General features: G+C 33.6%; 1 protein-coding gene across 8 annotated transcripts in view; it reads right to left on the bottom strand.

Moving 5' to 3' along the window:
* HOMER1 (homer scaffold protein 1) overlaps positions 1–27366 on the bottom strand; it is a 155196-nt gene that overhangs the window by 51380 nt on the left and 76450 nt on the right. For all 8 annotated transcript variants that reach the window (XM_077139338.1, XM_077139337.1, XM_077139334.1 and 5 more), the window contains one exon: positions 14276–14415. In XM_077139338.1, coding sequence (XP_076995453.1) covers positions 14276–14415 — 140 coding nt within the window. The remainder of the gene's footprint in view (positions 1–14275; positions 14416–27366) is intronic.

The raw sequence follows: 27366 nt of genomic DNA, 5'->3' as shown, positions 1-27366 counted from the left end.
ATTTTCCTGAAAAAATGGGGAATTATATTTGATCTATTTCTCACAAGTCAATTGTAAAATAAAGTCAGTAGAGATAAAACAAGAAAAAAGTTTAAATTATAAAAATGCAAGGTTTACATATAATCCCGACTAGGACTTTTAATGACTCAACTTGCATATACACTATACCACCTGATCTTTAGAAGTTCTCAGAATACTGCACATAGCCTAGAATTCAGAGCTCTGAACAGATTTTTCTAAATAAGTTGACTATTACAAGACAATCTATTAAGGAAGAAAAATAAAGGAAGAAAAGAACAAAGATATCTTTTTCTCACTCTGTATATATTGAACTTCAGTGAATTAAAAGCAAAGGATATTTTTCCTCCCTGCCCTTTCTAGTGTAATGATTTCTTTATATAAATTAGTCTACAACTTGGATTAGACTGTGAGGTGTGACTCATAAGTGAGACCACAAACAATACTCTGAATTGCTAAATGGTCTATACTATTATTTTCAGATATACCAGTATATCACTTACAAAATTCTTATATCTTCTGTAAGTGAAATCATTGCCCTCCCTCCTACATGGGACATGACATCCAGGGGTGAAAGTCTCCCTGGTGACATGGGAGATGACTCCCAGGGATGAATCCGGCCCTGGCACCATGGGATCAACAATTCCATCCTGACCAAAAGAGGGGAAAGAAGTGTAGCTAATAAAGTATCAGCGACAGAGAGAGTTCAAATACAGTTGAGAGACTACTCTGGAGGTTGCTGTTACGCAAGCTTCAGTTAGACCTCGCTACCTATCATAACCCGCCTAACCCCAACCAGGACCATTCCAGCCAATTCTAAAGAACACGTAGGGCAATATATAAGTTCCACAAGGGTTCCATGCACTAGGGTAACTTTCCAGAAACCTACAACCTCCAGATGGGTCCTGGTCCAGATAAGTCCTGAAACCTAGAGGGTCCTGCCTCTCTAGAACATCAGCTAGTTCTATCTCCCTACCCCATATTAGTGACAGACCCTTTCAACATGAAAAAGTTAGAATGGCCATAGCCCAAACACCCCTAAAGAGAGGGATGGAAAGATTAAAGGTGATGGTGGAGTTATACAGTGAAGACAGGATTTAACAAATGAATATGAATGCTGAATCATTAAATTGATATCTCTTTTAGTCTCCAGTATCTTAGAGCAGCTAGAAGTAAAAACCTAAAATTGTGGAATTCATAATTCCACATGGGGAATTGTAACCCACTGTGTAACATGTAATTATAACATGTGGTTTGTTATAATTGCAACCCATGTCAAACTCTGAAATACGTGCTGTAACTAATTGTGGTGCTGTGCTTTGAAATTTATTACTTTTTTGTATACATGTTATTTTTCAAAAAAAGGAAAAAATCAATTGTGACGATAAAAAAATATTTAAGCCCTCTAGGCTCACATATTCTGGAGCAGCTAGAAGGAAAGTCTGAAGGATCGTATGGTAGCCCATGACAAACCCTGGGATCTGTCCTGTAACTACTTGTTGAAGAGTGCTTTGAAAACTATTGCTTTTTTATTTCTTTGCTTTGTATATATGTTATACTATACAATAAAAAAGTTTAAAAAGTTACATTTAACTTTCTCAAAGAACAGCACATCAGACTTCTATAACTCTCCATTCATGGATATCTTGCATATCAAAGTGAATTATTAGATAGAACAAATTTCTCACAGTTTGGTGGTTATGATTTAATAGCAATAAGCCCTATTCCTGATAGATTTAATTATCATTATAGGTTTACATCTATAAATCTATCTATTAGATTGCATCATCGCTCAGAAACGTATCCCATTTAATCATCCATTTTAGGATACTATGATGTTATGCTATCTCCTGTGCCAATGCTCTAATTTTAAATCACTCTATTGCTGAAAAGTCTTAACTGGTAGAGTACACATTTTGAACCCATAGTGCCATCAGGAGGGAATTTACATAATTTAAATTGTTTACATATCACAAAAGCACAAGACATTATACTTTTTCCTAATATTCTACTTAAAGGCAAAGATGGCCAATTTGACCTTATATAATGGGTTATTTTATGTAGCATAGTAACATTAATGATGTTTTAATGATTATAAACTCAGTATTAAATCTCTAGCCCAGACACAGAAGATCAAAAGAGGCCATCTTATTCATTTCCTGGACTGAAGGTAGGATCACTTTCAGATAATCAATAGTAAGAAACTTAAGAACCATTACCTACTACTACTCCTTTACTTTAATAAACGAGAAAACTATAGTTCAGAGATATTTAATAAATAGCCTATATGAATGCCACTGGTAGCATAGCTGAGCCAACTTCAACCCTTTTATTTTCAAAAAGATGATGGTAAGAACATGCTCTATTTTTACAGACCAAGAAAGTGATCACAAAACCATTATATCACACACAATACCTAACAGAAAATTATGCCCTCTAGCATTAAATCCAGTTCAGGATGCATATTATAAACTGTTCCCACAACAGAATAGGAACTAATAAAAGCTATCCCTTCTAATTTAAGTTTTAGATACTAGAAAAGTAATACAGTTAAGGTTTTAGCTAGCACTATTCTCAATTTCTTCATTATTTCTGAAAGCTATTTACTAACTTTAATACTTGTTTTGTATAATAGATTGCTAGAAGAGCACACACACTGTATGTGATGCTATCATATTTTGGGGAAAAACACTCTTTCTCTAAACTTCTAAATCATAAAATAGCTTCTCAGTATCACATTAATTTTTGAGTTTAAAAAATCAGTATGGGCAACAGAAACCAGCTATAAAATTATTTTTAAAGGAGTTTTAAAAAATGCTTATACACAAAATTTCTCATTAATTTCATAATTATCCTCAAACTAGCCACTGTTTACATAGTGTATTTTTCATTGTTGCATGAATAGAATTTTTCTAATATTCTTGCTGTGGTATTCAAATTTATGAGCATTAAACTCGATACTACACTATGGACAAATATCTATTAAGAGATATGAATGGACACATAGAATAATTGAATGAGGGCAAAGCTGAGTTAGCCAAAGAAAGGCTCCTTCTGTAGTTTCCATTTTTATACAAGTTAACAAATTAACAAGTTAAACAATCTGAGTCAGTGAATTTTGTGGTATATATGACAGGAGGGATTAATAGGGTCTCTAGTGAAGTGGAGTTGCCAGGTTCATCTAAAAGTATTAAATTTTCAAAAGTGAGGCATAACCCAAATTCAATATCCTGATATCAAATACTTCTTAATCCCAATACACTTAATCTAAGACTATGTCCATTCCTTTATTTTTAAACAGCATATTATAAATAAGCTATAAAACATTTAAATAAAATGGTAATTAAGAAAAAACATTTTAAACCGATTTGTCTGCAATTATCTAATTACAAGCTTGAATTCCTAAATTCACTTTGAATTGGTTTATCTTTTGATACTGTAACACAATAGGAACAAAAGAGTAGAAAATAGGAACTTGTTAGGAATTTAGACTGGCTGTGGAAACCATTAACTGATAATCCACATGCTCTATCCAAGCTTTGACTTGCAAATATTGGGTTGCTTGATTTATTTGAAGTAATCTATAATTATTTTTCAAAATATACTATGATAATGAAATTTTACAATTAAAACCAAATCCTGTAGGTTATACAGAATTTTTCTATGCATGAATTTTAGCTAAGGCTTAAACTTTTTTCCCTTATTTAGTAAATGCTAATTTTCTTTTTGGTTCTTTTTACTGTGATATGAAATGAATGTTTATCAACTCTGTACTCATAGAGTAATTCTATTTTTAATGAAAATATTATGAACTTTCACCTCTAGCTAACAATGCAGAGTTTTGCTCAGTTTTATCAAAGTCCAAATTCCAGACATCTTCATATGCTTGAACCTCATTTCAAGATTACCATTTTTAAAGTTGAACCTATTTCATTGTATTTTTCATTTTTGAATCATTAAAATTTGATGAGTTAGGTCACCATTAAATCATTAAACCCTAACTAAATAAAGCGGGAAACCACACACTTTCACTTTAGTTTTTCTTTAATATTATTGTATGAAAGCTTTTGGTTGGAAAAAATATCAATACAACATTTCATGAAGTCAAATTATTCTTTATACAAGGCTACTTGTTCATAAATCAATTACAAGTTCATTATCTTACTTTCATGCAAAAATGTTACTGAATATCCATTTACAACTATAGGAAAGCATTTGTAAATTTTAAACAGAATATTATGCTTATAGAAACTACTCACAAAGACATAGGCAAGAGTTGTAATTTCTGAACTTTTCTTAGCAACATTTAAAATCTGCCTCACAACATCCCTGTGAGGTAGGGAATTGTTTTCATAAGATAAACAAAAGAAATTGACCAAGTTATGAGTATATTACATGTGGAAAATGGTTATATTTATAAGTCTTAAAAGAAACAGCATTTATGAAGCAGCTCTACTTATAAGTCTGGGAAAATTCGGTTGCTTATTTTTCACTATCTTTTTCCAGTATCATGGAGCTATTTTGAATCTTAAGAAATAGAAAATTTTCTCCATCAAGTGCTTTTAAGTCTTCTGAAAATTAAGTGGAACAAGTATAATGGCATTTTGCCAAGGCAACAAAGCAGCAAATGCCTTGTCAACTCATTTTCCACTTCCTTGACTACTTCCATGTAAATGCTGTCTAGGCATACACCTTAATTCAAACAGCTAAATTTCTTTAAAGGTACTACTTTTGGCTCTTGATGGTTAAAACTGTGATGACTGGATCTTTCTAACATTTTCATATTTCTTCCATGTTAGTTTCTCTCATTCAAGGACAACTGGTATCTTCTCAATTAGAATAAACTGCAGCTCCTCTTCCTCCATGGGAAATGACGACTCCACTTCCAAAATTAAGGTGGTCACAGAAGTCATCCACAAAGGAAAATTGGCTGTGTCCATGGCAGGAAAATAATCCAACTTGGAGAACTTTTCTTACTTTCAAAAAATCATCCAGTAGGTATCACGATGTAAGAAGTAAGGAATTCAGGTTTTTCATTTAAAAAAAGAAATGTATTCAAGCAGAAATTTTTTTAAAAGTGGGAAGTAGGGGAAAGGGAAGGGAGTCTATTTAGGTATGTGTTATTTCTTCTTTATTATTTTCTGCCCAAGATAACATATTTCTCTCCAAAATAAACCAAATGTGTATGTCTGGTATTAGTACAGAGCTTGACACTTGATAGGCTGTATGGGTTGCCAGATTTCCAAGTATAAAGCAAAGTTAAAGTTCACTTCCTGTTCTTGCAGTGGTACCTATGATTTTTCTAACCATATTCAATAGTCAGAGTGGCTTGTGTACTTCTTTTAAAAGAAGCAGAAAAAGGTAAAACTACTACACAATATCAGTGTTCTTGGGCTCAGAAGAAACTGAATATGTCTCTTCACATAATTTTAAAAATTATTAATATCCACTCTCTGTATCTCTAGAGAGAAAAAAATCTATTATGTTTTAGAACCAGAGAGACTTTAGATGGATCTTTAATAGTAACCTAGCTTGTGAGTAAAGTATGCCCTAGAATGATTCAGTTATAAAAAACTATCAAGCCTCAGGATTAAATATACTTTCTAAAGAGATATGCTGACATGCATTTCCATTAACTTCATGTCATAGAGTCCAATGCAGCTATGAAGGAAATCTCTCTCTATAACTAAGTCCAAATTTTCATATTAAGTGTCAGGGAGAACTTTCATTACTGAAAATTAAAAAATTAAAAACCCTTTGATATCTCAAGTAATGAAGATAAAAAATTGTCTTAATTTAGCTAGTGACTTGATTTTCTACTTTGTATGCACAGATAGCCTTTAAAATGTCCTACAGCACGATTATAGCATGAAGGTTAATGTACATGTATGCTGAACACTTTTAAACTTCATGTATCCAGAAACACAACACCCTCTATGGTAAATGAAGTAGAACAATGTCTATGTAAAACAACCATTGCTTACAACTGATCATTTAAAATAAGTATCAACTGACATTTCTATAAGGCAATAAGGAAAAACACATGGACATTCTTTCCTAGACTAATAATTATACTAGAAATCAGGATTATTTGAAATGAATAAAATTTAGTTTAAAGTAATAAAATTTAGTACTTTTATTCCTATTTAATAAGAACATGCTTTATATTCATTGGAATAATGTTATGATTTATTCAGCATTATTTTAAAGAATATTTCATTCTGCCTCTTTAAAAAAAGGCATATTTGTATTAATTATTTCCTTATAATTAAAAAAGTATTGAAGGGAAAAAAATCTATATTCTACCTCTTAAAAGTTACATAAAGAAATAATGTACCTCTCCCCCATCCCCACCCTATATAAAAGCTATTCTAAAAACCATTGAATTGTACATTTTAATAGGTGAATTTTAAAGCATATACATTCTATCTCAATAAAGCTATTATTTAAAAATATTAATGGAAATATTAGTAGTTAGTAGATCTTCTAGATTTAAGACACAAAGCTAATTATTCTTTGTATTGTTATTTTTGCTAGCTCTGTCCAGTACATGGTATATTTTTGAGGCTAATGATTAAATTGTGCCAATATATTTATCCTGTTCTGTCATCTCAATAACAGTAAAAGCATACACATTTATTCACCCAACAAATTTATTACCTATTACATATCTAAAATGGCTAGAAACTATATGGGATATCAGGAAATGCAAATCAATGAGGCTTAATCCAGAAACTGAGAATCTAGTAGGGGAGTTTAGCAAGTAATGGGAAACATATGTTGAACAATGAGATAATAAAAATCAGGAAAAGTTCCTGAAAAGTGACACCTGACAAATGATACAGAAAAAAGCCCTCTTGAAACAGTAGAAGAGCTGCTTCAACCAGGATAAACCCTAATGATCAATGCCTCTGGAGACCTGTCTGGTCAAACGTAGCCATTAACAAGTATTAATGCCGAATACGTCATCTCTAGATTGGCTACCATTTCTTATAAAATAAAGCGGGTAAAGTATGTAAAAGCTTAAGTTCATTCTAACTTCAAAATCTCATATCAACTTTTTAGATACAGATTTAGGACAGAATCACAAAAATTAACTATTTTTCCTACACTGTAGATGTGGACAAGCTAAACTGTAAATGGAAAATGGCAAAGTGAAAGAAACAAATGTATACTATCCATTTCTTTCCAGCTCAATTATATCTACTTTCTACACTTCCTCCAAGGAAGGTAGTCCCTGCAGCATATCTACTTTCAACATACTTCAGTGAATTAACTGTCAGCTCATTTCCACATGAACTGTGAGCCCATGTATAAGCTCCATGTAGCTAGAGTTGTCTACAATTTTTACTTCTACCCAATGTGAACAGTGTAATTCTTGACTTAAAAACCTTAAATTCACTTCTTTGTGTAATGTAATAAGTACTCATGCTGACCTTTATAAGAGAAGAGATTGTTTAAAATATAGTCTAACTTCACAGAAAATGATTAGATCACTCTACACAGCTTTTTTTAAATAAGGAGGAAATATATTCTCAAGAAAAGGATTAAAAATTATTTTACTATTATGAAAATGCACATTTTAACATATTTCACACTATTTAGGCACTTAAGACCATTGCTTATAAATACACTATCTTTAAAATTTCTTTATACCAACTGGGAAATTTTGAAAAAACTCAGACTAACACAGCTATGTTCATGCCTCAAGTTTGACAAGATCAGTTTTCAAAGAATTTAAGTAATTTTACATTTAAGCTTCAAGGTCTTATGAACTTGTCGAGTCTAGATATAACCTTAGCTGACTGAAGCACTATACCAAGGCACTGAGAGAATGTACTCAATTTCTGTGAGGCAAATTCTTTTATTCATATGCTATGGAATATTTATTGTGCTAGGCACCGGGGATACAAATGATAAACCATAGCCCCATGGAAAGATAATGTTAACCTACGTCAGTTTAGAGGCAATAGGGAAAAAACATAGGAGGCATGAGAGAAAGATTACTGGAGAAGGTGATGCCAGAGCTTAAATGATTTTTAGAAACTGGCCAGCAGATAGTCAAGTTAGAAGCAGGGGTGGGAAGAGGCAGAAGTATGGAGTGTACATATGTGTATGTGTGTGTGCACAGCCATTCCAAAGAGAAGGGAGAACACGAGCAAAGACATGCAAATGAGCAACAGCATGGTTGCTAGTTTATATGTGGAGGGCCCACAGTCATTAGTGCAAATACCACAGAACCACAGGGTGATAAGGCTGGGGAAGCATCATTGGATGACAATAGATTGCCTTGTACATACACTATACTAGAACTTTATTTACAGGGAACAGTTGCCACTGAAGTTATCTGAAGGAGTAAAGTGAGTTGGTCAGAATTTTGTGTTTAAGAGAACAAACACCACCTATTTAATATCATGTCACCAAAGAGGAACTATGCAGGATCTGAAATTGTACCCTCGGAAATACCACCACCAAGAGTTTCAAACAATGGATACTATTAGCTGGAAATTTGCTTAAAATCCCTACCTTAGGCCATGCCATATGTAAGTCATAAAGATTTCTTATGCCCTCCAAGTGAAAGGTCTAGATCAGAAACCAGATAGTAACCCCATTCCTCTGTTTGGTCTCTCTTGCTTTGTTTTTTCAGATGAATCTTGCATACTCTACTTCACCATAGACCTCACCATTCCCTTCTGTTCTATTTACCACAAATATGGTATGGACATACTTGTGTGGTTTGCTGGTCTCTACCTAGGTTCACTCCTTGGTCACAGCCCTTCTATTCTGGTGAGAAGAAGGATAGAAAGTCAAATCCAAAGGATAGGCATTTTTCCCTAGGTCCTAGAGGACAATTGTCCATACCACATACCTCCCTTCCCATGCAAACCTCCACTGTGGTATGCAAAGAACAGAAGCAAATGGTAAAAAGGAATTGTAAAAAGCTCTTCACTCATCAGAAGAATTAATCAAGAGTCAATCTGTTCCATGGTAAACAACTACATATGATTCTAGCTGTCTTGAAAACAGAAGCCAACAATCCCTAGGAATGGATCAGTGAAGAATCCCTTCCCAGGAATAATAATAGGAGAGGGGGCACAAAAATTCTCCTGGTTAGAGGGGGATTAGTAACGCCTTATTCCTTATGAAAAATGGTATTTTCTTTCTGGGAAATAATCTATATTAAATGATGATACTGACAAAATGCTTTACAAAGTTTTACCATTTTCCTCAGTCTTTTAGAAGACGCTAAGAAAATATGTAAGTATTCCAAATTAGAAAGCTAACAGAAGCAAACATTCTTGGGTACTAAACTGTACTTTTTATTGCATCTTACTGAAAATATATAAATTGCTTCTTAGTTCTCAGAGAATGCAGAACTTTATATGTTACCAAAACACTATCTCCCTTCCCAAAAAAAAAAGCTATTATTCTCAATTACAGCAAAGGGAATTCCAACCTCTCTAAAATTGTCAAATTATGATCTTTCACAAACTGTCTTGATTTCAAATTAATTCTTAAAAACTCAATCTAATTTTTTAGGCTCCACAGCGAGCCTGTTAATTATAACCACAGCGATGAGAGGAATCCTACAACATAAATTTTTCAAAGGTTATATTTATGATAAGGTCACTTGTAAAATGAAGCCTGAGATTTACACACATAGCTTTTTCAAAATATGTTGTCTACAAAAACCATTCCTACTTTAGTTCACATGCATTATTTCATCAATTTTCTATTCTACCAATATAAAAGGGAAACAGATGTCAAAGCTGTGGAAAGCAATACCCAGAGTTCTAATTGGTGTTCACTTTTTTCTTGTTTGTATCATCATTGAAGTATAAGTTATATCTGATTCAAGAGGAAAAAAACCCCACTTATTTTGTATATTCACAAGTAACTTACTTAAATAAAATGTATAATTTCCAATGAAACTGAGGCTTAAAAATTTTACAAAAGTCCCTAATCATGGTTTTAAAGTAATAGCTTTTTGAAACTTGGGATAATACATGAAAAAGTAAAACTGCTAAATATAAATGGAACTATCTAGATTTTATAAATTTTGGTAAGATTATAATTACACTGGTTTAAAGCAAAATCAATATATTAGAGAATAAGGTTTTAGCATACATCCTTTAATGAATATCTGTTGCAGACATATTAAGTGGCAGAAAAATATCTTTAACAGAATAGAAGATACATGCAATACCCCCAAAATGCATAAATTCTAGCAGCACCATGAGAATACATTATCTAAACATTAGAGAAATGTAAATATAATCAGTGCTTAAAAGAGCCTATTTTCCATTAAGGTAATCAAACTCTTGTTAAAATGTATCAGTACAAAAATAACTTCACAAACTATTAATGTATGTATGTCTGCCTAAACTCTCAAAAATACCATGATGGCAATTATTTACCAACATATGAAATTATAATGAACAGCACTGGAATACTGTAAAATTAATTACTTCCAAAAGAATTGTCGGTAGCTTTAAATCTAAATAACACAAAACCAGGATAAAAAAAAAAAACCCTACACACAATTCATAAGAAATAGCACGTAAATTCCAGAATGAGGCAAACAACAACCCTTGAATGAGAGACCACGATCTTCCCCCTTTCATATATGCCAATCTACTCTAATTAGTATATAGGGTGCCTGAGGAGTTCAGTGGGTCCAAGAGTAGTTATTTGCACAGTCCCCAAAAGATATTATCATTTAGGATAAAATGTAATCTTTCAAGAAAAGAAATAGCAATTTTGATAAAATGCTATTTCCTCAAAGAAATTAGTAAAAATTTTCATCATCACAGTCTATTTTACACAAATTTTTAAAAGCATTTAAATGGCTAAGTATACTAAAAAAGTAGTGACTTCATTGAAAATTACTCACTTAGAATGTTTTTGCATAGCTTTGACAAGGACATGAAACAGTACTATAGCACTTGACTGAGGAATATTTAGCAGCCAATACATTTTTAAAAATTTAGTTCAGCAATATAAGTAAAAATCAAAGAACATAGTAAATGATTCAAGATAACTGCATAATACGGAATCTGGTAAATATAAAAAGTTGTACTAGCTTAGTAAGTACATTTTTAAAAGTTCAAAAATAATTTTAAAATATTACAGACAGCATAATACGTCTGGGATTTGCTTTAAAAATAATCCAATGGTGAAAAAGTAGCAGGGGTAGCCATGAAAGAAAATTGGGCATTTTTTCATAAATTACACTGGGTAATAGGTTCATGGGAATTCTTTATAGTCTTTCCTTTCATATATTTTTGAAAACTCCTATAATCAAAAGTTTAAAAAGTAATTTTAAAAATCTTGTTAATCTCTCCAAAGCTAAGTAATAACTTAAAAAAATAATAAAGATAACAAAGAATAAAAACCATATTACTAAAACTTTCAGGGCCAGATGAAAATCAAGTTCCCTGGAATTAATCAATTCATGAGATTTTGGTATAAAATTTTAATTTTAAGAAAAGCACAACAAAAAAATAAAAAAAAAAGAAAAGCACAAATTGTCTTGCTAAATTCCTAAGTTCAGGCAACTCTTAAGTAACTTCACTGACCAGACTGCTGCTCCCTGTATCCCACCCCGTCTTTTTTTTTTTTTTTTTTTTTTTAACACATGGCCATTCTGGTCATTTGTTCTTTTTCTAGCAGTAAACTCACCATGGGATCAACCGGAACAGAGACAGGCAAAAGTTTTTTTTGCTATTCATTTTTCTCTGTTAAAACAAGTACTAAGCAAGAAGGGCAAAATACTCTAAGCCTTAAACCATAGATTTTAATTATGGAAAAAAAGTATAGTGTTATCAACTTAAACACTTGTGGGTTTGAGATTTAAATAAAATTTATTTTAGTATTCTTTGTCTCTAATTCATGACACAGTGACCTTATTTCTACATAGGCCTTCTAGGATAGAAACAGTTATTAAATTCCTGATGCAACAATATGCTTGTGTTTCATGTTGGGGACTTGACTAAAATGCACTGTTAACTAACTGGCAGTATCTACCAGGGTCAATAAAATTAAACCGTAGTCCTAATATTGTTACTAATTAACTATATGACCAAGGACAATCACCTAACCTTTGGGATTTAGTCTCCGCAAGTGCAAACAGAACATGCTTTCAAATCTTGACATTTTACACTGTAATCCAGCACACACATAATTGTGTATATTACCAAAAGATTCTCTTATTGTGAATTTTACTCTGATGTTTTCTATTTGATTTTTATTACATTTCATTTTTAGAATGTTGCCCGTAATCTATAAATTGATTTCAAACTGCCTACGGTTTTGAAAATCCTGAGGTCACTTTCAGCTCTCTTTTGATATTCTAACATGTAAAATAATTAATCTTCTACCTCAAGTTGAATCTTGACTTCAGTCAAGTAACTAACTGAATGCTGGTTTATAACTATAAAATCAAAACAAGTTCAGAGAATAAGTCTTCTAAAATCCTATAACTAAGTATTTTTTAAAAATAAGAAAAACTATGGCATTATATAATGACTTTAACATAATTAAAAGTTAAAATAAATCTCACAGGGGAGAACGAAAGTCTAGATTTTATATTTAGAACTTTGTCAAGTATCTCCATGGTTAATCTAGAGATGTCAGTAATCAATGAAACCATAGCTTCAAGTGAAAGTAAGTAACTCATATTAGACATCCAAGAACAGAGAAAATCATACAGGAAGATCAATCCCTATTAATAACTTCAAATACTAAGGATGAGCAAAACAGTTAACACTCAGAAAATTTAAGGTACATAAAGTAAACTAGAAATAGCTTTGTAAATTTTAAATATAAAAGTTCTAGTTTCTAAATACTACAGTAATCAGTGCAGATGGCTCATTTTAAGTATTAGCTAAAAAAAAATCATGTATATATACGTTCAGTGCAGTTAAGTCTATTTATTAAATGAATATGTTAAATAAAATTTAATAAGGAGGAAACTTTCCCTTTCCTTAAATCACAAATAAAATCTTTTTAAAAACCGCATATTAATAACATTGCCCTTTAATTAAAATTGCATATTTTAAAAACCTGTATGTTTAGCAAATTACTATGAGCATAGTCTTCAGATCAGAGGAATTAAGTTTTCATGTGTTCAGTTATCTTTACAGTGTAAAGATATAACATGCTTATATTATATTAGTTAAAGCATGAAATCATGATACCTCTAAAATATATCTAGTATTTTATGCAAAATGTTTGCATTTTTAGCAACAGAATACAATAGCCTCATAGTCAAATACTTTTCCACTATACATTCCTGAAAAAATTAAAAGTTCTTGACTAATTAATTCCTCTTCCTCAGCCAGACCCCATGAGGTCCCTCTAGCTTTTCCTGTTAGTCTGTAAGAGGTCTAATAAGGTTAATCCTATGTCCCCAATACTCAACAAACTCAATAAAAATATCTCATGAGAAAGAGATTTGGGAATATCTTACTTCACAATTCTTCTTAATATGCCCAAGAATTTTATTCTAAAACTGATTCTAAAAAAAGATGCCAAAAAAGGAAGATGGTTTCTAAATTTTAACTAGAACTGCCTAGTTAAAAGTTTTCAAAAGATTAAAAATGACTGCTATTTCACAGACATTCCCCCCTTACATCCTAAAAATTCTACAATATGTCCAATAATTAATGTATCTGGTTGAGAACACATTTAGGATAAATTTTATCTTTTTAAAGCATGAAATCTCTTAAAATTCAGAAGCACATTAAGACTCATCCTTTTGGATAGCATGTGAAATAAATCCGATGTTAACACTAACTGGCTCATCCTAGAAGTTACCTGATAACTGATTTTATTCTGTGAAAGCATGTGGAGAGAGTGCCTCTAAGACTATGGTAAAGTTTAATTTGAGTGGGAAGTCTGTTTTAAAAAAAAAACTTACACCTTCCAAGAGCATATATGAAAATAGAAACCAGGTAGACAATTCCTTGTTTCTCATACACACACACACACAAAGCATACTGCAATTAGTTCGGTATTCTTTTCCTACATACGTAAAGGAAATGTTCACTCTAGTCCATCTAAGACAACCATAAACGATAAGTAAATTTTTTTTCTATATTTCCTTTCGGAGTTCACAGAAATAGTATTCAAAAAAAAAAAAGGAGTCTGAGCTGGAATTTTCACTTAAGGGTCCATCTTGGGAGATTTATCTGAAACCAAAAACGTTTCCACATTTACACGTTACTTAATCAAGATGGCTGAATTGAACGTGTACCTATGTGAAAATGGCAATGCATTCTGAGTTGGTTCAACCCTTGGCTCTGAATTCTGTGTCACATCAGGTGTTCTTTCATCGTCTGTCCCATTGATACTTTCTGGTGTTAAAGGAGACTGAAGATCCCCTCCTGCCGATTCCTTTAAAAAAAAAAAAAAAGAAGAAAAGGGGGATGGGAGTGAGGGAGAAAAGAGTTATCTTTTTGTTAAAGTACATGATATCATCTTAATGTTAAGTCCGACAATTTATGCTTACTTAAGACCCATATTTAAATTGAAATTTAAGTCAAAGACTTAAAAAAAACTCTGAAAGAGAAACAACTTTCTGAAACAAAGCAACTTATAGGAAAACTAACTGAAACAATTTGGGAATGTAAATATAACACAATTTGGGAATGCAATTTTGAAGAACTAAAAAGCTTTTCCATTTACACTAACTGATCAGAATAGAAGATATTCAAAGAATTGCTTTGGAAGAAAAAAGAAGGTGACATAAAAATGCAAGAAGAATGTGATATTATTTCGGAGAAAGAAATATAAATATAGGAAAGGCTCAGAAAAGAATAAGGAGAGGAGAACAGCAAAGGAGAGAACTAAATTTGCTTCAAATTTTAGTTTTCTTATCTGCCTTACTTTTCCATTTCTAGAGAGCTATTTAGAAAAGCATTAAGAAACACCTCTATAACATATTACACATAGTGATGTCAATGATTTTCAACCTTTCTTTTTTGATACTCATCAAATTATTTTTCTTCACAAAATTTCCTGATTTCTTCCGACCTTTAATAAAGATCTGTATAAAAGAAAAATTTAATTTATCCCTCTGAAAAATAAATAAAATTAAAAACAAAGCTCAAGCTGACACTTATTCGTTGACTGCCATCATCAGATAATCCAAGCTTGATATTGGAAATCAAAATAAGAAGTCACTGTAAATCTGTTAACCAGAGGAGGTTCTACAGCATCGAATTGTTTAAGTATCCCCTATGATTTCTAGGCACCAAAATGTCACATGTCACATTTGAAAAATTTGACTATGTTAGGGAAGAAAATGAAAACACAGGTGTCCAACTGGTAAGTGGTCAGGTATGATTATAATTTACCAACTTGAATAAAGCAATATAGAAAAACGCTTACAGGCTGGTTTGAAGCTGTTACGTACCCCCAGAAAATGCCATGTTCTTTTAATCCATTCAAATAGGGGCAGACCTGTTGCAGGTGGGACCTTTTAGTTAGGCTATGTCAATTTGAGATGTGACCCACTCCATTCAAGTTGGGTCTTAGACCTTTTACTGGAGTCGTCTATGAGTGTATAAAGGACAGAAAAAGCCCCTGGAGGAGCTGAGAAAGCTCAGAGACAAACACCCAGAGAAGCCTGGAGAGTGTGGAAAGAAAAGCCTGGGAGATGCTATGAGAAGTCCCACAGAAGCTCAAAGATGAGGCAACTGGAATCAAGAACTGAAGGCAATGAAACCTGGGAGGGAAGGGCCAGCAGACACTGGCCATTTGTCTTGCTATCTGACAAAGGAACCCTGGATGCCAGCAGCCTTTCTTCAGAGAAGGTATCACCTATTGATGCTTTAATTGGGACATTTTCATCGTCTTAAAACTGTACATTTGTAAACTAATAAATCCCCATTGTAAAAGCCAACCCATTTCTGGCATACTGCCTCTAGGTAGCTTAAGCAAACTAAAGCAGCTTATAATGTCCAGGATGAGGAAAAAATGCTAGAGTAGAAAGGAGTATATTTAGGTAATGATAATTTGCATACTTTACATAAAATTATGCAAAGAGAGGTGCTAGAAAGAAATATGGAAAATATTAATGCAGTGAGAATAACTTATTTCGGGGGACTGACAGTTTGATATTGCTATATACATTTTATTTCACATTTAAATATTTTAATTAATAGTATCATAGTGCTATAAATTATAAAAGCTATCAAGGATCAAAAAGGTACTTTCTTGATTCCATATATTACTGTGATGGTTAGGTTCATGTGACAACTTGACCAAGTAATGGTGCCCAGTTGTCTGGTCAAGCAAGCACTGGCCTAACCGTTATTACAAGGACATTTTCTGGGCTTAAATCTCAGTAAGTTGATTTTACCTATCACTGATTACATACACAATCAACTAAGGAGAGTATCTTTGCAATGAGAAACATTTACTATAATCAGTTGAAAGCTGTAAAAGAAGTGATGACCTCAGCTGTCAGGAGAGAATTTTCATCTCTACTTCAACCAGCCAGCTCCTCCTGGTGAATTCGCTGAAAACCTGCACTGGAATTGCTAGTTTGCAGCCTGCCCTATAGAATTTGGACTACTGTATCCCCAACAGTTGGGTGAGACACTTTTATACAATCCCATAACATTTACAGATATCTCCTGTTCATTCTGTTTCCCTAGAAAACCCTGATCAATACAATCACTTAACTAAATTTTCAGTTATTAACCTCTGTTTTGACCTTTGATTTCATTCTTATTAAATATTTCTCTTAGATCCTGTTTCCATTAATTGATAAGTATATGGATAAGACTTATAGCATAACATGACAGCATAAAGTTCAAAACAAAGTCAAATCCTACCAAGTGAATAGTGAGAAAAGTATCCACAAAATTCTTCTAGTACTTCTAGATGAGTTAAGGATCATTTCAATTAGCCAGAAAAGTTTAGGCAGCCAATAAAAACCCATGAGTTTATCATCTTTGGCATCAATAAATCAGGCCTATTTTTCTCCAAGAAAGCCCAAACCAAACTGAAACAAACAAGGCTGACTACCCAATTTGCTAAAGAATAAGTTGGTCAAGACCCACGTCAGCATAAATAAAAGAGACAAATTATCTATTTAAACTGAAAGGGCATAACCAGGGTAAGCAACTAAGGTTTACCTAAGGATCTGCTGGAATGAGTAGGAGATAGAATGGTGACAAAAGTAGATTAGGATTAAAAGAGAGAGGAAGAAGAATAGCAGTCTCACTCCTGACTCTCACTACCTTCTGGGGATGAATGTTCCTGTCACTTAAAGTGGAAAATAAGAGGGGTGGGGTTTGAGGTACGGGCCTTAAGGAAGATAAAAGATGATACTATTGAAGTTTTTCATCCTTTTTTGCTGAAGCAAAACAGGGTTCTTCATCATTTAACAAACATTCTTGGAAGACCTATTCAATTTCTGTCATACTTAAATGACGATGAGAACACTGCATGTTTTTTAGAGCAGAGGATCTGAGAGGAAAAATTGGCATGGATCTAATGATCTTGACTTACACTGGCAGTGGTAAGGAAAGAAATGGTAGCAAAGAGACACAGAAGAACAAAAGAATACATAAAAGAAGATGAGGCTAAGATCCCAGATAAAAGTCCCTTAATCCTCTGTCATAAATTGTTTCCTGTATCCAGTTACCATCTAGAGCCATCATCTCTGAAAACCCATTTTCTGACTACCACAACAGCTCTTACAATCTGACTCTCTGGATTAACTTTTGATCTTCCTTCCCCATGTAAGGTGCTTTGACGGATTGATGATTAAGGCTAATGGATTAAATTTCACTGTTTGTGTATTTTTCCTTCCACCAGCTGCAGTAAATGCTTACCAAGAGTAAGGTATTTGTCCCAAACCTGTTTATGTCAATTGTACTTATATAATTATGAAAATGAACTAAATATTAGGTAAACCAATGAAATTTTAATATAAAACTAGAGTGGTTATTTTAATAAAAAACAAAGTAAATGCTTTGAAAAGATTAAAAGGTGAACTGCTAAAAATAAAATCAACAGTTGAATTAGATATACAGGAGAACCATATAATATCAGAAAAATGACATAGAAATCTACTAATATTATAGTCAGATTGGCTTGCAAGTACCCAAATTAAGCTCCACTTAAAGGGAAAAAAAAAACAACCTGGAAATGACAATTAATTATAAGTATGGTTTATGTAAGATAATACAGAACTCAAACAAGCAGATCCATATTCAAAGAAAATGCCTCAACTTAACGTCAAAGTTGGTGAGTAAATGAAATAATATACATTTTAATTTATACTATAATATTTAAAGAAACTTTTTAAAATTCCTTACCTTAACCAACTTTTTGATTAAATGACCAATTATTGGTTTTGATTCCAACAGATGAGAGGGTTTATGCTGTGTAATCTCCTGTCCCCCTAACCTATTCCACTAAACCTCCACCTGCTCTTTAACCTCATCAAGACACACAATCTCTTGACTTTCTTCTATTATGTCACTTGGTCAGGCTCATCCTGCCTTCATTTTCCTCCATACTCAGAACTTCACCCAAAAGCCAATCACTTTAATTAAATTATCACTTGTATCACCAATTCTCAGGCTTTCTCTACCTTCCACACAAAATCTATCTTGCCAATTTTCAATATCAATCAAACCATCATTGTTTGCCCTTATATGCCCAAGGTTCTAATGCAAAAAAAAAAGCATTAGATATGCTGATTAGTGTCATGAAACTAATTTTGAGATCCAACTTCAGTTATACTCTTAAAACTGCTGAATTGTCTTTCCCACTTGACTCTTATTACCTAACAGATGTTACAAACCTATCTTCAAATCCCCTATTTCATCTCAGTTCCCTCATTCTCAGTAAATGATAACTCTTCTTTCAGAGAGAAAATAGAAATGAACAAGAGTAGACTTCTTCAACTTCCCTCCTTTTTCTGCCTCAAAAATTATATGTATCTGGAATTTACTTTTATCCTTCCCTCTTGTCTCAGATAAGTGGCACATAGGTTCCCAGCTCCTCCTGGAAAACACTGTTGTTTTCTGCACCTTGCTGCATCAATGATTCCCACCTTCCATTCTTTTCTTTCTCCCTCACGGACTCCTTTCTTCAATTAAAAACATATTCAAGTCACACACACACACCCAAAACACGTATCCTCTAAAGAGGTTATTCTTAGTATTGCATTCTTCTGAGATTACCATGCTAATTTTTTTTTCTCGTTTAGGAGAAAAAAAATTTGTTTTCTTATTCTAACAAATGTATCACATATTCACTAAACTCTATTGTATCACTTCTGTCTAGAAGACTGCACAATGCCTTTTCCTTCCCAACATTTCACCTAAAATTACCAGTGAATTCCAATTTGTTAAACTGAAAATCTCTTAAGCCGGCCCGGATCAAGGTGGCAGAGTGAGAAGACTCAGGGCTTCATCCCTGCACAGGAGCTTTGAACAACCAGCAAGATCTGGCAGAAACATCTTTCTAAAAGCTCCAAAAAAAACCAGTTAAAGGATTGCATAACAGGGCAAGCACTGAATCAAATAAAAAAAAATTAAAAAAAAAAAGCTTTTTTTTTTAAAAAAAAACAGTAAGATTTCCTGGTGGCCTGGCTGGCCCCTCCCCTTTGCCCCCATTGGCTCAGTGCAGACTTGGCTACACTCCTCACGCAATTCCTAGTTCCAGAGGGAGCAAAGTAACCTTCATGCACATCCTGGGAGCATTTAAATATGCCTGGCCCAATCTATCTGGTGGTGGCCTGAGAAACTCAACATGCCAGAACCTGTCCTGCAAGTAGAAAGTTGCTCACAGAGCTCTCCTACAGAACACTGTAGAAGAGCAGTCAAGTGGCTGTCTGAGGTAAGGGTCTGCTGGCTGAAAGACACAGTGCAGTTCCTAGAACCATTAAGAAACTGTTTGCTAGGGAAAATATTTGTTATCTGAGTAAATGCAGAATTCCTAGGACCAAATGTACATGCCCAAGACACAGTGCACATGCAGAAAGAACCAGTGAGGCCCCTATACTTTGGCCTTGTGGTATTCTCTGAACACTGTATGGATAAACTCTGAAGAAGAGCACTCACAGAGGTAAGTTGCAGAGACTAGAAAAGTCGTTTTCTTTTCTTCCTTCTTTTTTTGTTAATTCCTGGCATTTAAGGGAAGTTCTATCATAACACTGGCTAGATACAAACATAAGGAACAGAAACCTAACAGTCCAAATTTCAGCAATAACGCACTAAAAAATAAAAATGTTCAGGTTTCAACAAAAGATTACAAAACAAACAAAAAGCCAGGAAGCAATGGCCCCAGCAAACGAGAAGATTAAAGCATTAGAAACCATCAGTGAGGAGGACCAGATCTGGGACATTCCAAAAAAATTTTCTTTACGGAGTAATAAAAATGTTCTAAAATTGACTGTGGTGATGAATGCACAGTTATGTGATGACACTGGGAACCAAAGACTTTTAAAACATGATCTTAAATATGCTCAAAGAACTAAGAAAAACATGGGCAAAGTACTAAAAGACATTAGGAAAACAACAGAGGAATACAAAGAGATTATCAATAGTGATGGAAATTAAGAAAAGGAACCAAACACAGCCAAAGACCACAGAAAGAGAAACTAAAAATTGCCCAGAGAGGTTCAACAGCCAATGGAGTTGGTCGAAAAGAATCAGTGAACTTGAAGATAAGACAATTGAAAGCATACAATCTGAGGAACATAAGGAAGAAATGAAAATGAACACAGCCTGAGGATTTTCTAGGACACCATTAATATATGATTTATGCATCGTTGGAATCTTAGAAGGAGAAAAAAAAGAAGGGGCAGAGAGAATATTTAAAAAATAATAATGGCTGACAACTTCCCAAGTTTAACAAAAGACATGAATATGCACATCCAAGATGCTGAATAAACTCCAAACAGGATAAACCCGTATAGAATCAAACAATGTCATGTTATAATCCAACTGTTGAACCCAGAGATAGACAATTCTAAAAGACACAAGAGAAAAGCAATGTTTCACATACATGGGAGCCTTGATAAAATTAAGTACTGATTTCTCATCAGAAGACATGGAGTCAAGAAGGCAGTGCAAAGACATTTAAAGTGCTGAAAGCAAAATATTGTCAACCAGGAATTCTATATCTGGCAAAAATCTCTTTCAAAAATAAGGGAGGGCCACAGTGGCTCAGCAGGTAAGACTGCTTGCCTGCCATGCCCGAGGACCCGGGTTCGATTCCCAGTGCCTGCCCATGTAAAAAAAAAAATAAGGGAAAGATAAAGACATTTCCACATAATAAAAAAGATCTTTGGTGGAGATAATGACCTAAGTAAATATAAATCCACTGTACTATTTTTGATTTGCAATTTCACTTTTTACTTCCTACAGGATCTAAAAGGTAAATGCCTAAATTGTAACAATAAATCAATGGTTTGGAGTCATAGAGTATGAATATGTAATCTGTGAAAAGAACTAATAAAGTTGCGGAGACAGAGGGGTACAGGAATATAGTTTGTGTATGCTAACAAAGTTAAGTTGGTACCAAAGCAAATTATATGGGTATAGATTTAGGATATTAAATTTAAGCCCCATAGTAACCACAAAGAAAATTTCAGAGACTATGCAAACTCAGAGACAGAAAGTAGAATACAGGTTACCAAGGGTGGGGCAGGGGAATGGGGAATTAATGTAAAATAAGTGTAGGGTTTCTGTTTGAGGTGAAGGAAAAGGTATAGTAATAGATGGTGGTGAGGGTCCTACAACATTGTGAATGTGATTAATCTAACTGAATGATAAGCTTGGGAGGGGTTAGTATGGAAAATTTATGTTGTATATATGGTTCCACAACTTAAAAAAAAGAAAGAGAGCAACTAAAGGGATGATGGCAATAAATGCAATGCAATATATCCTACTGGATGGGATCTAAGAATGAAAAAGAAAAGATTTAAAAGGATATTTTGGGGGCATGAGAAAAAATTGAAATATAGAATGTGGGCTTTATAGCAATGTTAAACTTCTTGAACTAGATAACTACACTTACAGTGATTACCTAAGTAAACATCCTTGTTCACAGAAAACATCCATGGAAGAATTACATGTTTAAGGAGTATGATGTATGCAGTCTACCCTCAAATGTTCTGCAAATAGAAAGGAAGGAAGGATTGGAGGAAGGTAAAAAGGGAGGAAGGGAGGGAGGGAGGAGAGAGGGAAGAAAGGAAAGAGGAAAGAGGAAAAACAGAAAGGGAGAAAGCAAGAAGAAAAAGATACAGTAAAGAAAGACAAGAAAGATGCGGTGAGGGTGCACAATGCTACAACTGGTGGATCTGGGAATCTGAGGGTGTGAGGGTATGCTGAAGGCTTTCTGTATGAGATTTGTATTAACTTGGCAACCACCCATATTTTTGAAATAAATTTTTTTAAAAAAGCATCAAGCCCCATACTACTGGAACTACTGCATATGACACTGCCAACCGTAGCTTCTAACTTAAAATGCTCTTCTCTTGGTTTCTTTACTAACATTTGTTTGTGTTCTCAGTATTCCTCCCTAGCTCCTTTTTTCCTTCCTCAAATCCCTGAAAGGACCATCCATAAGTAATTTTGACCCTTGTCTCTCATCTCTTTTCCATTCTAGTCTCTTTCTGGGAAATATCATTCTCACCTACAGCTTTAATTATAGCCAATTTGTTGTTGACTCCCAGGACTTTTTCAAAACGTAAATCCAAATTTTCAACTATGCACCTGGCATATTCAACTGGATGTTCCTTTAGAATTCAAATTCAATATCTGAAATGGAAATCCTCTTCTGAAGTTTACTCTATGAACCAAGAACATATATTGAAATATTTGCAAATATCTAACTCATCCTTTAGCACCCTCCTTTTCTCCCGCCACCCCACTCCCACAAAGCTCAGTCAATTTCACCATTGTTTTTCCACCATTCTACACTCGTTGCCAACACTTAGTAGGAAAACACATTAGGAAATCCAATAGAAAATGAATAAATATACTCCACTGAGACAGGTAACAAGGATTAGAGAGCCATATCTGCACTGTCCTTATAAAAACAAAATAATCTGCAGAGAATTCCAGTGAATCTTTCCAGAGGCCATAAAAGTAGTTTCATATGGTATCTATTTCAGTGAAACTACATTTGTTTATGAATACACAAAAGGTATAACATTAACTTACAGGTATTCACTAATTCTAACAGCATATTTGTGAGCTATAAATAATAGAGTTCAGGGTGGTAACATCTGACTAATGCAGAGCACCCTTCAGAAAAAAAATTCCAATTATAGCAGTGACATCTTTATTAAAGAAAATTAAAACAGTTGAGATTCATTGCACTTAAAAGGTCCTAAACGATCATATAGTTCAAACCTCTAACCTTATGAATTCAAGATAAATCAAATGACTTTCCTAGGATTACAGAGTTATTCAGAGTTCCTCACAATTAGCCAAAATAAATCAATGCCTCATTTGGGTAAATACAATTCAAGTCTTAAAATGAACATTTAAAAAGAATGGTATTTATAACAAAGCAGAAGAAACCTTGTTTTTTCTCAGCCATTACAATTTTTTCTTTAAGTAGGTTCTAATAAATCTTTAGGAAAAAGCTAGACAAATTAAATATAAATAAAGATAAGTACTATAATATATTTAATGTTATATAACCTGGCAATTTAAATTAAAAAAAATCCATTTGGCTATAAACAACGGAGAGGGTAAATAGACTTTATTCAAATTAAAAGACTTAGTCAACTGACAACTAAAAATTGGTTTTTTTTTCTAAAGTGAAATGGAGAAAAATTGGGATACTATTTCAGTAACAGCATCTTTTTCTTCAATGCATACTCTGGAAGAACTAATGAGTGAACTGAAGTACAATATTTATTACTGTGAACCCTACAAAGAATTTCAGGCTTAAAGTCAATCCTCACTCAATTTTACATCTAGCTGATTGTTTAAAAGATTCCCATGGAAATTTTAACCTATATCAAACTATGAAGTCTGTCCTATAACTATTTTTTACAACGTACTTTAAAATGTATTGTTTTGCATATATATTTCACAAATTAAAAATGTTTTTAAAAAAAGATTCCCATGGAAACACAAGATTATAAAAGCTCCACTGAAGACAGACCTCTAAATTAATGTCTAATATTTAAAAAGAGACATGAAAGGAACTAACAAATAATATGTGATTCAACTTATTCCTAAAGATGTTGCCTTCATCAAGAAAACATTAAGATTATTTGACACAGCCACATATTTTTAGCAAACGCACCTTAACTCAGAGATTAAGAACTGAGAAAGTGAATAACTTTGCTCTAAATACCAAACTCCTTTCACCATAAGCCTTTATGGAGTTAGTGATTTGTCCATTGCACTGATTTTCAAAGTGTGGTACCTAAACCAACAGCATCAGCCTCTCTTGGAAACTTGATATGATATAAATGCAAATTTGTGGCCATTTCAGACCTATAAAATCAGGAACTCTGGGATGGGGTTCAGCAATTGTGTTTTAACAAGTTTTCCAGGGGATTCTGATATAGGCCTTATACAATTACAGTAGCTGTACTTTTCTAAATAATTGTTAGGCACTAGATACTATGCCAAGGCCACCATTACAACAACCACATTGCCAACAACAGCTGTTAACATTTATTGAGCATTTACTGTATGCTAAACACTGTTCTAATTTCCATTTAATTCTCACAATAATAACCCTACAAGGAGATAGTGTTATTATGTCCATTCTATAATAGAATGAAAAAAGTAATTTGCCTAAATTGAGAAAACAAGTAAGGGTTAGAGTCCAGATTCAAAGCCAGGCTCCAGAGCCCATGCTATTAACCATAGCTTTACACAGCCATTATCAATCCTAAAAGGTAATGTTATACTCAAGTTACAGCTCACTTAAGTAAATGTTCCTTAGGTTAAGAAACTTTGCCAGTGACAAGAGGGATTTATGTCTAAGTTTGACTCAAAATCCAAACTTTTAAGCACTCTATTATACCTCCTCAAATAAGAACAGAAGTTAAAACCAAGTGTCTTCTATTATCAATTACCTCATTTAGGAATCTTGAATAGGGCGTTTGAGATATTGTTGGCTTATACAAATTACTGTGATGCCCCGATATATCCTAGAGTAATTTGGGTAGATAATAAGTATTTGTAAAGTTCCCTTGGGGAACTGGGGAGAAAGGAGAAAATATTAGACTTCCCCATCTGGGAAATTCCCAATTTTCTCACAAGCAGTGGAGACAAGCAATTCAATAGACTGAGCCCTTGATCTTGGGATTCACCCCTATGAAACTTACTCCTGCAAAGGAGAAGCTAAGCCTACTTACAATTATGCCTAAGAGTCACCCCCAGAGAAGCTCTTTTGTTGTTCAGATGTGGCCTTTCTCTCTAAGCCAACTCAGGAGGTGAACTCACTGTCCTCTCCACCATGTGGAACATGACTCCCAGGGGTGTACATCGCCCTGATGAAGTGGAACAGAACTCTAGGATGAGCCAGGACCTGGCTTTAATGGACTGAGAAAGCCTTCTTGACCAAAAGGTGGAAGAGAGAAATGAGACAAAATAAAGTCTCAGTGGCTGACAGATTTCAAACAGAGTTGAGAGGTTATCCTGGAGGTCATTCTTATGCATTATATAGATATCCTTTTTTAATTTATGGTGTATTGGAGTGGCTAGAGGGAAGTACCTGAAACTGCTGAACTGTGTTCTAGTAGCCGTGGTTCTTGAAGATGATTACTATAGCACTTTTACAGTGTGACTGTGGGATTGTGAAAACCTTGTATCTGATGTTCCTTTTATCCAGGATATGGACAGATGAGTAAAAACATAAGGATAAAAATAAATAAATAATGGGGGGTGGGTGGGAATAAAGGGTAAAAACTTGAGTAGACTGAAATACTAGTGGTCAATGAGAGGGAGGGGTAAGGGGTATGGGATGCATGAGGTGTTTGTTTTTTTTTCTTTTCTTTCTCTTTTCCTAGAGTGAGAAAGTGTTCTAAAATTGATCATAATGATGAATACACAACTATGTGACAACATTGTGAGCCACTGATTTTATACTATGGATGGATCGTATGTGTGTGAAGATTTCCCAATAAATTTATTTTTCACAAAACTACCCATTTCATCTCATGACCCCCTCTCCCTTTGAAAAGTTTCTGAAAAATATTCTATTCTCAGACCGAACATTCATTTAGCAGATTGGGTAAACTAGTGAGGATCAAAACCTGCTTCCTAGGTGAGTAGGATCCAAGTGGCCAGAAAACAACCAGTTTAAACCAAAACAGAAGCATTACTTGAATTTGCAAAGGACTGTCAAAAGGGGGGGATGGGTGAGTGGAACAGAAATGAAAAGAAATAAGTAGTATCTTCTTTAGCTTCTGTACATTAACAATCAGACTTCAAATGCTTTGGAAAAGATACATTAAGGTCAGTATATTTTGGCTCTCAGGTATAAATGCACTTAAGATATTTCTTTGTTCTTTATATTTCACAGGATTTTCCAAATAAGCATCTTTGATATATTCTTTTGAGGCTTTAAGACATTCTTTCCACCAAAGATTAGCAGGTACCTTAGCAACAATTGCTAATAGTTCATTCTCAACTAAACATAAAAGGAAGTTATGATTAGAGAAAAAGAAACCAAGAACAATGGCAAAATTTAATCCATTATAATTTTTTACTAGAATCACTGGGATATCCTCTAATTGAGGTCACATTTTCTTGCAATACTAGAATCCATTCACAGAGGATTCAGGGTTCCCAACATGTATTGATACTTATTTCTAAACAGGCTTTCATGCTTAAAAGTATCATTACACTATCATAGTACTTAGAGAAGATAAATTCAAGAGAAGTTTCAAAATAATCATCCTACTTATTCTAGGTCATTGCAAGAAAAGTAAAAAAAGAAATCAACTTTTTAACCAGGGAGGTTTTCCCAATAGACTTGGGTACCAGGGTTAGGAAGGGAGATGAAGAGTGAATAATTTTCTAAAATGTTCCAATCACATGGCTAGTTACTAAATTCCAAAGCAACTCTTGTGGACTTCCTCAAGAAAATTCTATGTAACTTTACTATTATTGACATTATATCTGTAAACACTATCTGATTTTTCCTTTATATAAAAGCTGAGTACATTTCAAAAACAAAGAATTACTATAGAGAAGAACCCAGCTCAGAGTTGAATTCTAGCCTTAAGACTAAAATTAAAATAAAAATTAATTTTAGGAAAGCCTATTAACAAAAAGCTGAAAATAACTGGTATACTGTATAAATCATGCTGTATACATTAAAACCATTGTAAAGTAT

Source organism: Tamandua tetradactyla, chromosome 21 (genome assembly GCF_023851605.1).
Source record: "Tamandua tetradactyla isolate mTamTet1 chromosome 21, mTamTet1.pri, whole genome shotgun sequence".
Classification (NCBI taxonomy): domain Eukaryota; kingdom Metazoa; phylum Chordata; class Mammalia; order Pilosa; family Myrmecophagidae; genus Tamandua; species Tamandua tetradactyla.
Note: the sequence above shows the minus strand (reverse complement) of the source record. Positions and strands in the feature narration are given on the sequence as shown.